General features: G+C 31.4%; 2 protein-coding genes across 2 annotated transcripts; both read right to left on the bottom strand.

Moving 5' to 3' along the window:
• Window positions 1-588: 588 nt before the first annotated feature.
• LOC126769283 (uncharacterized) lies at window positions 589-5,893 on the bottom strand. The gene is made up of 9 exons (XM_050487966.1): window positions 5,776-5,893; window positions 5,257-5,444; window positions 4,290-4,453; window positions 3,938-4,191; window positions 3,647-3,743; window positions 2,633-2,732; window positions 1,955-2,062; window positions 1,504-1,668; window positions 589-639 (listed from the first exon to the last, which is right to left on the bottom strand). Exons 1-9 carry the CDS (start codon window positions 5,891-5,893, stop codon window positions 589-591), a joined length of 1,245 nt encoding a protein of 414 aa, XP_050343923.1.
• A 1,733-nt stretch (window positions 5,894-7,626) lies between these two features.
• LOC126769285 (uncharacterized) lies at window positions 7,627-14,446 on the bottom strand. Its single transcript, XM_050487968.1, has 9 exons — window positions 14,329-14,446; window positions 13,926-14,113; window positions 13,442-13,605; window positions 12,751-13,004; window positions 11,190-11,286; window positions 10,296-10,395; window positions 9,835-9,942; window positions 8,939-9,103; window positions 7,627-7,683 (listed from the first exon to the last, which is right to left on the bottom strand). The coding sequence occupies exons 1-9, from the start codon at window positions 14,444-14,446 to the stop codon at window positions 7,627-7,629; spliced, it is 1,251 nt and encodes a 416-aa protein (XP_050343925.1).
• Window positions 14,447-15,427: the final 981 nt, after the last annotated feature.

Genomic DNA, 15,427 nt, shown 5'->3' with positions numbered 1-15,427 from the left:
TACGCCGCCAATGTAATTATAATTTCCTTTTTTATATTTTACCTTATTTTTATTGTTTAATAAGATGTCATAATGTTATTTTTAAAGCAAGAAACCCTGTAAATATAGGAATCGTAGAGAAGAGCGGATATCTGGAATATGAACAAAGGAGACTTACTTGAATATGAAATTGCTTATTTGTTATTTGTGTGTGTGTGTGTGTATATGTATAAATATTTTTATAATTGTATCTAATTCTATTTAGAGTAAAAAAAATAAAAATAATGACTACGTTATTTGTTTTTTTTTTCTTTAGGAACGACTTTTATTATTATGTTTTAAACATTTTATTATAATATGCTAAGTTGGTAAGGAGCGTTAATTAATTGAGCGTTAGTTAATTATTGATGTCAAACTATGAAATAAAATCATTTTTAATATTTTTATAATACATTTATAATTAACTTAATGCAAGGCAAGCATTATATTTAACAGCGAAGAAAATATGAATAAAAGCTTCATCATCATCAGCCTAAATCCAATGCTGGACGTAGATCTCTTCCAAGGTGCATTGAAGCAAGTAAAGCTAGAGTTTTTCAAAAATCATGTTTAACGAAGACGGAGAAGAATTGTCAGGGCGCTGTATGAAGTTTTCACCATCTAAAAAATAAAGAATAATCATTTTGTCGATGACTTTTTTAATTTTTTCTCAAAGCTTATAAATATACAAACCTTACCTCATATAATTAATAATATTGACTGGACAACTTATTTCAAAGAAAGGTCGATGAAGATGCGATTTGTGAGGGATTTGGACTTGACTTGATTTATTGATGACGTATGATTTTGTCTTTGTAAATTGTAATCTCATCCTCATCGCCCCTGATAGATATAAGTACGAGACAATTGAGCAAAACAAAAACCTCTTTATTCTTCTGCAGGGAGAGGTGGGGTCGCAGAAACATTTATTAATATTAAATATAAATAAAAACTTATTTATTTATTTTTTACAATATTGTCAGTATGACATGAAGAATTTCTAAAATTTTTATATTCAATAAAACATTATCTTGTATTGAGTTGCATAGTATAAATAATAGCGACGCTAAACGCTTTCTTGAGACAATTTATAGACAGTAGTAAAAGTTGCTAGCTCCCTTAACACTTTTTGAGATATTTAATGAAATAACTGTTACATAACTTTTTTTTATATAGTATAGGTAGGCGAACGTTCGTACGGGACAACTGATGGTAAGTAGTCACCTATGCTTATAGACATTGGCATTGTAAGAAATGTTAACTATCACGTACATCGTCAATGCGCCACTAAACGCCTGTGCTAAGATGTTATGTCCCTTGTGCCTGTAATTACACTGGCTTATTAACCCTTCAAACCGGAACCTAACAATATCAAGTACTGCTGTTTTGCGGTAGGATATCTGATGAGTGGGTGGTGCCTACCCAGACGAGCTTGCACAAAGCCGTACTACCAGAAAAGTGTGTCTAGTATACTGTTGTTCTTACATTGGTATACGCTTCCAAAGACAGTTCGTACATGCCTCCAGCGGACAATCCAGTGGGTTTTTGAGCACGAGCCATTATCAGTAAAATGGAGGTTCTCACTCCCGGCACCATCACAATACCATGCTCCCATCGCGAACAATATACTGCTTCACTTATACTTTCGCTCTAGATTATAAAACACGAAAAAATATGTTTAAAAACTTTCTTAAGTAATTTTAAAATTTTTCACAAAACAATAGTAATAAAGTTCGAAACTTTCAATATTTAAGTTTTAAGTACACAATGATTTATGATTTTAACAAAACCAGACTAGACCTCGCATTTCAAAATACATAATAAAATATTCCATAGTAATCAAATGTTTTATCCATATTGTATTCGTATCATGGATTCAATCTGATATTATATATTATCATAAATATATAAAATAATAATTAAAATATGATCGTACCTGAATTTTTATCTCTTCGCACCATCTACAAATTGTGTAAAGGACGAACATATTGTATCCGAGATAAAACAGACTCATAAGTCCTTTTGTCATATTCACGTTCACTGACTGAACAAAAATACAAAATATCATTTAAATTCCACACAATCAAATTTCAGCCGCAACGAAAATTAAAAATAAGCTGCGCTGAAGATGTTATATTGTATAAATATGTGTTCTAATACAAATTCATACTCTATTCTCTTAATCTCGTAATCAATGTGATGACATTTTGACACGGACTAAAGTTGCGTCATTATGCGCAGGACTAATAACTGCACGTGCTATTCGAGGCACGGGAAGGGACACTACCAACTTCAAACTTAACAACTAACTAACTTTTTTTGGATCGAACCCAAACAGAATACGAATACACAATAATACACAATACGAAGAACTTCTAAATTAAAATATTATTAACAAAACAAATGGGTTCCAATTATAAAAAAAAAAAAAACAAAAGTAACAAAAAGTAAAAACAAAAGCGGAAAAAAGTGCAATAACATATATTTACCTACTTAATATGTATGTATAATATGATAGTCATATAAGTTCTTTAAATAAACGTTCGGTCTATGTCACCATATTATTGTTATATTTTGTAAATAATAGGTCAATTAATAACCTCAGGAACCTTACCGTTGTAAGTTGAAAGCTTATGGAACACATAAGCGTTGTACTGGTCGCCAGCTGAATTAACATGGATAAACTCATTATATCGCGAAGTTTCAATGTATTCCTAAAATATGTAACAAAAATTAGTTGTTCATTACAAGTAGCAGCAGCTTGAACAAGTCTTTAACAAAATCCGAGTGCCATATGAAGCCGAAAGATATATTAATTTGTGTGACATTTAGTGAATTGGTCGTTAGTTGTAGAGGATAACGTTTAATGAATGTACATTAATTCATAAGTATGGAAGTCACAATTACACTCGTATACAACACTATTGGAAAGATTGTCAAGAGAGTGTTGGTTGTGAATAAGAAATATCGAGACAGATAGATATTGTATAGAAGCATTTGACAATAAATTGTTCCTTAAACAACCCAGATTTAAATCTAAATTGAATGTATTAGAATCAAAGTAGATATTACGTGTAGCATTCCAAATTATTCCAAGATTTAATTACAACTTTCTTTCTAGTATTAAAATAATGTTTTACTTTATATGATATATTATCACGCAATAAATACTCAATATATGATAACTACATATATACATGAAGGTCGAAAATTGACGTATTTATTTTAAAGTACATTTTCATTATGAAAGTATATCTATACAATGATAATGATACGTTCATAATGAAAATGTACTTTGTGCGATATGTATGTGCAAACAAAATATTATAATTATAGTATAAAAAAATGTATACATCGATGATTTTTTACTTTATATTCGTTATTATAAAAAGTCGGTCGTTAAAGTGAAGATGTATTGATAATGTCTAAGAAAAACATAGACCGTATAACGATGACAAATTAAAAGTTTTAGAAGTAGATACCACACAACCATTGATCATAAAATTGTACAGTTTTTTTTATTACGTACACTCTTTAGTACATGGTTTCCATGTAGTAGCAAGAATTAAGGATGGTGTTATTTTTCTTAAACTCAGACGCATATATAGCGTAAAAAATAAAAACTTACCGTAATATGAGTTTATGTTGATCTGCCAAATTACCTAATCTTCTCTTATACACTTGAGTAAATTCTTTATATAAATGTAAATTTTCCGTATCAATATCTAAAAAACGGTATATTTAAAATATTTTCATAAACTAAAAATAATATTCTTCTATTTATACTATAATATTAATTACGATAGCTAAATAACTTTGCGGTTATTAATTTTACTCAAATTAAAATAGTATATATATACATTTTAAATATTGCAACACTATTAAATTGATCGTTGAGTTAATTCATCAGTTAGCCTACCTTTAAAACATGATTGGCAATCAGTTAATATATTCTTGAAACAGTCGTTAAGTATTGAAAATTGACAAAGTATATACATTAAGTGAACTTGTACAGTGAGATCATTCGTCATAACAAAATAACTTATTAGGGAAAAAGCTATCATGGTAATGACATAAGTGATCGTGTATCGAACTGGTGTTTTAAAATCAAAAGGTAATCTAATGGACACCATCAAATTGTACTCCAGCTCGTCCATAAGAGGATAGATGTGCCTAGAAAATAATAATAACAAAATTATTTTGTTTTATATTTAAATATACAAATTTATTGGATACAAATTAATAATATTTAATAATTATAATTAACTTACCACACAACAACAGTGCAAGTCCCTATTCCCAACAGTAATTTAAGCCAGGCCTCGTTCCTCGCCTGCCAGGTTTCCAATATATTTTTCCTCCTTTCAGTCGACAAATCAAAATTCCCTGACTGCATAGAAGAAGCAAGACTTTTGAATACGTGTTTATTTGAAATCTAAAATTTAATCTCACTTGAAAATAATTAGTTATAAGACGTAAAAATACTCTTTTATGTGTACTTTACAAAGATGAAGTGCTGATACTGGCAAGAAATATATATAAAAAAACCCACAATATTTAATCAGTATAAATTAAATACTGCTAATTAATTACTACACAAGATCGAGCTGCTACTTAATAATAAAATAATTAATTTTATTGAAAAAGCCCGTATTTGGCTCACAAGCAGTATTAAACTTACGAAGAGGAAAGCTTGATATATTTTTCACTTTTTATATGATAATCAATAGCGACTGACACATTAAAAAATATCGTGTAGACTATTAAAATAAATTATCCTGTGACAATAATACCCATTTTCTTAAAGTTATCTCTTATAGTATTTCTTTTTGTCAGCAGCTTTACAGAACATGGGGTGTAAATACAAAAAAAAAAAAATTCTACATTGATATCAGTCGATTGACTAATATCAAATTATACCCTTCATTTGTCAACTGATGTTTTTAATTCAAGATTATTCCCAAGAAGAACAAGCGTCGCACGATGAGTACAGCACAGGAAGTATCCCGAATGCTATATAAACGAACTCGAAGCCTGAACTTATTGATGGTCAGATGTGTACTCAAAGTGCCAATTTGATACTGAGTTCGAATGCGTTATATCAACACAATCCCGCAGCCTCTCTGATCCATGCCAAAGACGGCCATCGTAGTGGTTTTAGTGGGTGCCAAACCTAGCAGTCTGTGAGTAAATGATCTTTTAGGAATATAATTAAAACCGTCTTTAAAGAATATTTACCAGCACTCTGTATTTGTAAAAAGCGCCCAATTGTATTAAGATAATGTTAATTCCATCTATAACTTCTTCAATATTCCAAGTAATACTGAAGAAGTTCCAGAATTCACAGCACACGAGCAACACCAACAGTGTCTTTACTGCAGTACTGTAGATCCAATATGCCACGCTGTAGTCAGAAGTCGAGAGGCCTAGAAAATATTTTTTTTTATATTATAGGCGAAAGGGCTAATGTGCCATATGATGGTAAGCGGTCAACGCTAATAGACAGTGGCGTTAATCTTATATCGCTTGTACTCCATCAACTTTGGGAACTAATGACATCTTCTAGAACAATACTAAGTATTGTTGTTTGGCGATAGATTTTGTAATGAGTTATTGTTCCACCCAGACGGGCTTGTACAAAGCCCTACCACAAAATGAATATTTTTTAATATTTAAATTAGGTAGATTTTAAATGATATCTACTCATGTATAAATTTTAAATAAAATGAACTGATCAATTAAAATGTATCTATCTACCGAAAATATATGTGACGCGATAAATTAATTCGTAAAATTTTAATTCGAGATTTCCACTTGCTGATTCTAAAGCATCAGTGTCTGTGATTTTTTTCCAAATTAAATTAAAAATCTTCATTTTTAGGTATTTCGCTTTATCTGTACTTTATCACACTGAAGTGACTGTATCACTTGTGCAATGTAATATATCCTACGAAAATTGATTTTAAATAGTCCATTGTTCGTTTCCATGTGTATCAAATTTCTCGTTACAAAATCTAATGAAATCATTTATTATATATTTGACTGAGGTCGTTTGGTACATTTTATTGTTATCATATATAATACAAGTTATCTATGATGTAGTTATGTATGATGTAGCCGAGAAGGCCCAGTGGTAAAAACGCGTGAATCTTCATGTGCTCAATTTGTGATTATAATTCATCTCGTACTATACAATGAAGGAAAACATCATGAGGGAACCTGCATGCTTCTAATTTCACCGCACCGCATTAAAGCAGCGTGGTAAATAAGCTCTATACTTTCTTCTCAAAATGGGAGAGGAGGCTTTAGTCCAGCAATGGGACATTTACAGGTTGTTACTGTTATTGTATATATGAAATGACAAATACTTTTCAAATTAAAGTATCATTACCTTTTTTTTCGGAAATTCTAACTATTTAAAACCCCACGCTATAAGAAATAGCACTCAATCCTTTCCACGCTAATCCTTGACATTCGAATTTCACCGGTTATGTTTAAATAAAAAAAAGTTAAATTGAAACAAAAAAATGTAATATTTCGTCATCGAAAATTTCAATCCATACTAATATTATAAAGAGGTAAAGCTTAAAGGTTGTAGGAGGTAATCTCTGGATCTACTTAACCGATTTTGAAAATTATTTTACCAATAGAAAGCCACATCTTTTGTGAGTGTCATAGGCTACATGTTAACCCGAAAAATGAAAAGACTTTTTCGTATCAGTGGGATTTGCAAAGTAAGTCGAAAAAAGGTCGAACGAATACATTTCTTACGAACGCTGCCTTAACGAGGAGAGATATATGATTGAGCTCTAGAGTCTAGTTTTAGAGCGCGATAATGCCTACAAAAAAGTTAACGACAGCATATGTCGAACTTGTATATGTTGTGAACAGTTTGTATTTTGGTTGCATAGTTTAAGAGAAAATTTAAAATATCAAAAACGTGAGACAATTTAATTAATGTTCTGGTAAAAATATTTACAGCCCAACGAAGTGGGCTCGGGTCAGCTACTATTTAATAATTTCGGTTTAAGAGTTTTTTTAAAAAGTGACATGCAATTTTTCGATGCCAATGGAAACAAATAATGAAACCACTGAAACCGTTATTAAATTTCAATCGTATTAATCATTCAAGGCGGTTTAACTCGTTTGGACAGTGCATGGTCATCATCATTATTCATTAAAGACCAGTGATTATTTTGCTATTCATCCGTGAGAACTGTTGCAGGCTTTCCAGTTTCAGAATCAAAATTCCATTGTATTTTAGTAAAACTTGAACCAAAATACTAGAAGTTTCCTTCTTCACTGGCCGTAAATAAATATTAGAATTTGTGTTTGTATTTTTATGAATATATTTTTTATTATTTAACATTCAAAAGATTCTATTTTGACTTGTATTTTTGCAAGCGGTATTGCATCGGATAAAACGTTTTAATTTACTAATTTAACAGGAGGGAATATCGGGTCGGGAATATTTTCTTAAAAAAACATTTGATTCTGTATACGAACATCATTAAACAATCTATCTGAAAATGAATATTAAAATATTGATATAATGGCTAATATTTTATTCATTACACATCCAAATTACAAATCGGTTTTCGATTAAAACTAATTCTGTTGAAATCTGCGCAAAACTGTAACAGCTGAATACGACGTCTTCACCAACTGTAAATAAAATATGTTTGTAGATGCGTTTTAACAAACTTATTATATATAACATATATATTTATTTATTTAGTAGAACTATCTTCATTTATTGTTGTCTCTAATCAAACTAAGAAAAGGTCAATACAAAACTACTGCATGTCTAAAAAGAATTCTTTCGTTAACGTGCTCAAGTAGCGAACAGAAAGAAAGTACGTACTTCAAGCTTCTAGAAGGTTCTATTTCATTTAGAAAAAATAAAATTGATTTTACTATTTCAGCTGGAAATATGTAACATAGAATTCTTATCTGATTTGTAATCTTATTTTGTAAGTATCTTATTTTGTAAATGTTTATTTAATATATCGAACAAATTATTGAAATTTATTATATCTTGTAAATATATTATTTATATTTATTCAAAATGCGTAATTTCATCACGTTTTCCTTATATAAGCGCGTTGAGTCTACATTCATCATTCGCACTGCAAAACTATGGAATGCTTTGCCTGAGTCCGTATTTCCTGATAGGTACAATGTTGGTGTCTTCAAATTCAGAGTAAACAGGCTTCTTATATGCAAGCGTGCTACATCTTAGACCGTGTCGATGCTTAACATCAGGCAAGTCAACGGTCAAACGCTGGCCTAATAATTGTAAAAAAAATAAAAAAAATATACCAATTGAAACCAATATGACTTTCGCCTTTATGAAATTCCTATTTATATAAGTTCTTATATTATGTATTCACTTTGTTCCTTAATTCGTTTTGAACAAGCTAATCGTCAAAAGGTAAAATAACTGATACGAAAAGTATATTTAGTTGACGCACACAAAATATATTACGACTCATAACCGGTTTCACTATAAAATTGCGGTTTCAAAAATTTTGACGTCATATATATTTTTAGCTTAATATTTATTCAGCATCTAAATACAATTTATCCGCTTGTTAAAGAGACAAGTAATTACGATAACTTTGTTCCCTGATAACTAGAATTATTTTAACTTTAATCAGATATTATAATAATACCGATTTTTAGTCAATAGATTATTTTGTCTTCGGCCACCAAGCTAAACCTCCTATCAGTCAGAAGGAAAAACAAACGGACTATTTATTAAGTAATTATATTATTTTTTCACTATCGAGAATTCCAAATTTTTTTATCAATAAATTATCCTGTCCGATAATAACCCAAGGAGGCAAGATAAAACATGCGTTTAAACGAACGACTCAATTAAATAAATTTTAGTTATATTATATGTGAGGATAAATACAGTGGTATATGAGGCGAGTGACAAATCGAACAAGCCTCCAGCGGTGAGGACGAGCGGCTTGCGAGCGCGAGTCGCGATGAGCAGCAAGCGCGCGCCCACCCCTCGCGTCGCCGTTAAGCCTCTCTCCCAACGCGAACAATAAACCGAATTAGCGATATTTTCACTCTGAAATAATATAATAATTGTATTATTTTTATAAAATAAAAATAAATATATCGTATTATTTAATAAATTCAACTCAACATTACCAAAGCATATTAAATATTTAAATATTCTGTATGTTTTCATATAATATGAGTATTTACATTTGCGTATTAAATAATTGCTAATATTTGGTATATATTTGAAGTTGTCCTGGCCCAATTTCGCTCCGTTCGGTCAGTCTCAAAGACATGCCAAGTACGCGGAAGATGTAATGATTTCCTCTTGCCGACATGACTGACCACGGTGACCATTCTCAACGGAGACTAGCAACTAGCCAACTGTGCATACGAGTATTATAGTGCATAAGTGCACTATCTAATCATTCACTACTATCCCATTGGACGGTAACAATACCACCGGATAGAATTCAGACGCTAGACAAAGGGCTTTACGTGCTCTACAAGTGTAAACACTGCCAACTGTCAGCCTCTAAGCTGCTATTGAGAATTTCTCGACATTAAGACCGAATAACGTATTGACTAGACATGAGACTTGAACCCAGGACATCGGATCCTGCTGCTATTTTCAAGAGCAACGAGGCAATTATTATGTAGACGTGTATGGTAGGCGTATGTTCACAATCCTACGGACCGACGGTTTCGATTCCGAGAACAAGTGCGGGACCAACAGCTAATATATAGACTTTAATATTTGTAAATTATTTTACTAATTTATGTATAACAAATCAATACCTGTAATTTGATTTCATCACACCACTTGCAGAAAATAGACAACTCGAAAAGGTTGTACATCAAATATAGGAGACTCATGAAAAACTTAACATTGCTCGCTCCGGCCGTCTGTAAATGACAACGATGGTTGTAATCGCTTTAGAAACAGGCGAAGAGTAAAATTAAAGTTCGAATAAAACCATTTCAATGGAATTCTATTTAAAGCGTACTCCTTTGATGAATAAATGGCTTTTTACAATATACTTGCGCAAAGTTGCGCAAACTTTTATATCTAGGCATTATTATTAGGTGGTTTTCATTTGATATTAAAATTAATATAATTATACTGAATTATCTCTGAATATATTAAATTGGTGCGAAAGGTGGATGGCAATTGCTTGATTGTAGCCTGTCGTGCTAAATAAAAAGATGAACATAGTGAAGGATATTCTGTAAAGAGGAATGTCAAGAAGTTTACTTACTCTTGTAGCTTGATAACTAACAAAGCATATAAGCATTGCACTCGCAACCAACTGTCCCAACATTGGCATACTTAACGAATGCTTCAGTTCCATCGTGTTCCTAAATACAAAAAATACTAAGGTAAGATCATAAGAGGAATTCTAAATAGTGTATTTTAGTGGATTTTCAACAAATCATTTATGAAATATTTCTATATTATTCATTTTCAATCTTCAACGATATTCAATTAGATTTAGCGGTCAAAATTAAATAAAGGATTAGCAATTTTGCTTAATGGGTGTAATGCAAAATTGATAATCTTTTCCTTTCTCAATAATTAATAGCTTAGTTTAAATATAATTTAACTTGCAGCGTGATAATTGATACTCAAAATTAGTCAACGGTGTGATGTTTTACCTTTCAACGCGCTCAACATAAATTAACTAGACTAGAATGTATTGTTCTAGTACTCTAAAAGGCTATCTTTGGTGAATAAATGGTTTTCGATCGCATTTGTTTTCATTCATCAAATAATCCTAACTAACATTATAAATGCAAAAATTACTTAATTTACTAGAGTAGAAAGTGTATTTGACCTCAAGCGATCATCGTGAAATTTTGCACACACGTTGTTAGGGGTACAAATAAAGAGATAGAGTACCTACCACATGACTAACAATATCTATGGGCTGTCACGAATGAATTTATCCATTAGAATACCCATTTGTATGTTTGCTTGAATATCGCTACTAAAAGTAATTGTCTTTACATAGAGGTTCGAAGCCTGATGACGAATGACGATGATACTGATGACGATATTTTCTTAATATTTATATTTAAAAATATTTTATTTTGCTACAAACTTTAAACTTCTACTTACTTTTATGTGATGATTTAAAAACAAAAATAATTACTTTAAAATAAGTTTGTGTTGCTCGACCAAATCGTTCAGTCTCTTTAAGAATTTCTTTCTAAATTGTTTTGTCCTAATTATATGTCTTTCATCAGTTTCTAAAAAAGAAATACTTATATATATATTGTAGATAGATATACAGAAAAATAAAAAATAAAAACAAATATCTTAATAAATATTCAAAAAGCAATAATCAATTGATATAAGGTGACAGACCCCAAATTTTAAAACTGCCCTATAATCAAGTCAATAAAATAAAACTAAAGTTAAATGCTACTAAACAACCTTTATTAGTATTAACTAAAAATATTTTTTTTACTTGAAATAAAAAAATAACTAACTTAAAAAGCAATAAAACGTGGCCGCCACGGGACAGTGATTCAGTGGATGTGAAATATCGAAATGATGGTTATTGACTAAATTTATAATCCCAATTAATAAATGTACAGAGTAGAGAGTGACGGCGGGATTGTATGTTGAAATAAAAGAGCATCATGTTGTTCGCCATCACGGCATACAAGTCGGTCGTACCCCCAAAGCGTACCAATTCCTCACCAAAACAAAAGTTTTTAGTTATACTTTTTTTATAGAATAGGAAGGCGGACGAGCATATGGGCCACATACCATAAGGGTCCGTTCACACAGACCGGCTCGGAGAGCATCGGCCTGCTTTTTTCTTTTCACACAGACCGGGTCGTATACGCTTGGAATTGGCCGGAGCGGAGCCGCCAACTATTTCACATCGACCGGCTGGAAGAGATCTGAAAGCGGGTGCGAGCGAGAAAGAGCACGCAAGCGGAGCCGGTCGGCTCCTTTTATTACTTCACACGAAGCGCGTTCAGGCATTTTTAATGACAAAAAAGGTGCAAATGCAAAAATAAACTTTACTACAATCACTCAAAACACTGTTTCCAACGTGATAAAAATCTGCTCTCCTCTCCGAGCCGGTCTGTGTGAACGGACCCTATGTGGTCACCAACGCCCATAGACATTGGCATTATAAGAAATGTTAACCATCGCTTACATCAATAATGAGCCACTAACCTTGGGAACTAATATGCTATGTCCCTTGTGCCTGTAATTACACTGGCTGGCACACACTCACCCTTCAAACCGGAACACAACAATACCAAGTACTCCTGTTTTGCGGTAGTATATCTGATGAGTGGGTGGTACCTACCCAGACAAGCTTGCACAAAGCTCTATCACCATATCATACGAAACGTTTTTATTTAAGTTTTATCTGTTTTGTTATTCGTAAAACCACTGTAACTTTTATAGGTTTTCCAAGTACAATTATTTTTTAATTAAAAAATAATCTCCATTAAAAAAACATTTGTCTGCTGGCAAATCACATTTTAGTGCTGAAAATTGGCAATAAGTGAACCAAGCAATAAAGTTATATATTATATTTTATTATTATACAACATATATATATATATATATATTGTTCAAACAGTTTATTAAGATTAACCCATATATATTAATATATTTCAAGAAAAAGTGAATAAAACTAAAGAATAAAATTGCAGTCGTAGCTAGGATAAAATAAAATTTCTTACTATTTTGGTCTCCAATGCAATCGTTGATAATGCCTTCAAAGCAATCTCCTAACACGGTATACTGACACAGCAGGTGCATCAAATGCGCCTGCTGTATAAGATCGTTGACCATAACGAACAGAGAGGTATAATTAAAAACTACGAACACTATAACATATACGATCGGGTAAAGAATCGGCGTTTGGTAATCAAAAGGAAAACGGGCTGACACCATTAGGTTGTAATCTATGTCGTCCACTAGAGGGTAAATGTGCCTGGAAATATAAAATAAATATTGTGTGAGTGCCAAGGTACCCACGAGAATTTGATATGTAAGCATGTGACCACGTGTACCGAATTCACACACACATTAACGCACTTACAATAACAAATTTTAAGCTTACTCATCTGACGCTCGAAGTCACAATTAGCTCCTAAAGCGTACCGAGCGCTAAGACTAAATTACATAGTACATGCAATAATAAAATGTTATTCTTAAAAATGTTTTTATTGCCTACTTAAATTCTCTAATTGTTTCAAATTACATCCAAGCAAGTAAACACGACAAACTGAGTTCGGAACACATAAATCTAAACCAAGGATGTTCAACTTTCCTTCAGGTGAGCAGGAGGACCTTGAGGAGTGCGGACCAACAACATAACACAAAGCATGCACTTTTTGTAAAAATATGAGTAAATATTGTAATACGTACCAAGCAGCCAAGGTACAAGAACCCAATAGAAGTAATAATTTTAAAAATCTCTCGTTTCTTTGAGACCAAAACCTAACCATTTCCTTTCGTCTCGGTGTTGAAGTATCAAAGTAAGGTGACTCCATAGCCGACGCGAGGTTTTTGTAAATTGTTTTATTTGTTCTCTGTAGGATATTTAATTATTTAAGAATGTTTAGAAGCAAAACCTTTATGAAAACAAAGGTGAGACAATAACTAGAACTAAAATAATTTCAGTTTTTTAGAAGAATTTATTCAGGTGATTTGGAAACGACAAAACCGAATAAGTTGCTATTGTACAATGTACATTCGGTGTACTATACTATTATTATTTTATTGATATTTATATTCTTCTGTATTCATTTAAAAGAATATTCTTCAATTTATATTTATTTATACTCCTGTATTTAATTTAAACAATTAATTATTTATACAATACTGTTTATTAATAAAAATGAACACTTGCCATATTTTGATATCTATAGAGAGCAATAAAATGCATGAGAGTGGCATTGACATTGTCAATGAAGCCATCTAAGCTAGTCGATTTGGTAACAAGATGCCAAACCTCACAACTTATCAGAAAGCCGATAGCTAACTTCAGGGCCCCACTATATATGCGATACATTAAGGTATTGTCCAAAAGAGCCATACCTGGTAAAACCAAACATATCTTGTATATACTAAAACTCTAATTTGTAACAAAAGATTGTCAAATGATTTTGATTACCATATCAATCATAATATTTTTATTGTAAAAGTCGAAAACTAATATGATTTTAGAAGATTTATTTACCGTTTACATACATCGTAAACATAACTTAAGACTCATATTTCATTAACGCTAAAATCGAATACCAAAATATTACCTGCAAAATACGTAACACGATAGACTGATTCGAAAAACATAGTCTCTAATTTCCCGCTCGACTTTTCCAATGCTTTACATTGAGTTGACTTTGTCCACAAACGATGAAAAAAATCCATCTTTTCAGCAAATGTAGGGAAAAGGTTGTTTAAAGTAAGCTTTGCAAATAAAGCGCTTCTATTTATCCTTTGAAAACTTACCGATTGTATGTTACTTTGTTTCCATTGCACGTTTTAAATATTTTATTGCATATGTCAATTATTAATGTTTCACATAAAATGGTACGTTTTTGGATAAATTTAACTTAAGATAATTCACTAAGCAGCAACGTAGATATTATATCGTGTTATTAATTCATACTTATTATCACACAATACTATTACTATTCTAAACGAGCGCATTGACCCAAAAAAAGTTAATTCAAATCGTGTTGTTCCTAAACATAGTGCGTTGAACTAGCATGGACCTTAGCATTAAAATATATAAAAAAAAACAATATTTAACAATGGAAACAGAATAATAGAAATATTTAGTACCGCACGTTCCGTACACGTAATTATAAGGCGGTTGATTAAATACAAATCTGTTTGATGTGTCCACATTAAACTCCTATAGCCGGCTCCCGATCGGTAAGTAAACAGAATGATTGATTACTTAATAGTTTAAATGCTTTGAGCTTACTAGAATAGTAATAATCTCTTCATGTTATATTCTCAAACTACAATATTAGCAAATTCTATTTAAACGATAATAATAATATATTATAATGTAATTACATCACGATTCCCGTATCTCATATGTTATTATTTTATGTCAAAATTTTGTTGTTTTTTTTTTATTATTTACATTAAATATATATACATTAAACTGCAACTCCTTTGAATCGCAATTCAGATTATCTGGACAAAAAATGAAACCCACATGTCGCCAGTAGTAGTAATGAGACGAGGTTTTATATTCTGTGTTCAAGTTTCATTATAGACTATTTTTTTTGCATTATCTACTACTAATTATAAGATAGTACGATTATATACTTCTTCGTCGCCTTCTTCCGGTGGCAGCGGTGGTTCCGTTACTGGACGTTTACCCACTAATCAATC

The sequence above is a fragment of the Nymphalis io genome, chromosome 6 (genome assembly GCF_905147045.1).
Source record: "Nymphalis io chromosome 6, ilAglIoxx1.1, whole genome shotgun sequence".
In the NCBI taxonomy this organism is placed as follows: Eukaryota; Metazoa; Arthropoda; class Insecta; order Lepidoptera; family Nymphalidae; genus Nymphalis; species Nymphalis io.
The sequence above is the reverse complement of the archived record's forward strand: the minus strand, read 5'-3'. Positions and strand labels throughout refer to the sequence as shown.

Bases quoted from the DNA above. Each gene is read 5' to 3' on its own strand.
- LOC126769285 (XM_050487968.1), bottom strand. From the start codon at position 14,446: ATGGATTTTTTTCATCGTTTGTGGACAAAGTCAACTCAATGTAAAGCA. The intron at 9,943-10,295 runs GTAAGTAAACTT...TGTCATTTACAG, and splicing joins TTAGTTATCAAGCTACAAGA to ACGGCCGGAGCGAGCAATGT. The intron at 7,684-8,938 runs GTATTTATCCTC...TTTTATTTACAG, and splicing joins CACTCGCCTCATATACCACT to TTGGTGAAGACGTCGTATTC.
- LOC126769283 (XM_050487966.1), bottom strand. From the start codon at position 5,893: ATGAAGATTTTTAATTTAATTTGGAAAAAAATCACAGACACTGATGCT. The intron at 4,192-4,289 runs GTAAGTTAATTA...ATTATTTTCTAG, and splicing joins ACTTGCACTGTTGTTGTGTG to GCACATCTATCCTCTTATGG. The intron at 2,733-3,646 runs GTAAGTTTTTAT...TACATATTTTAG, and splicing joins CAACATAAACTCATATTACG to GAATACATTGAAACTTCGCG.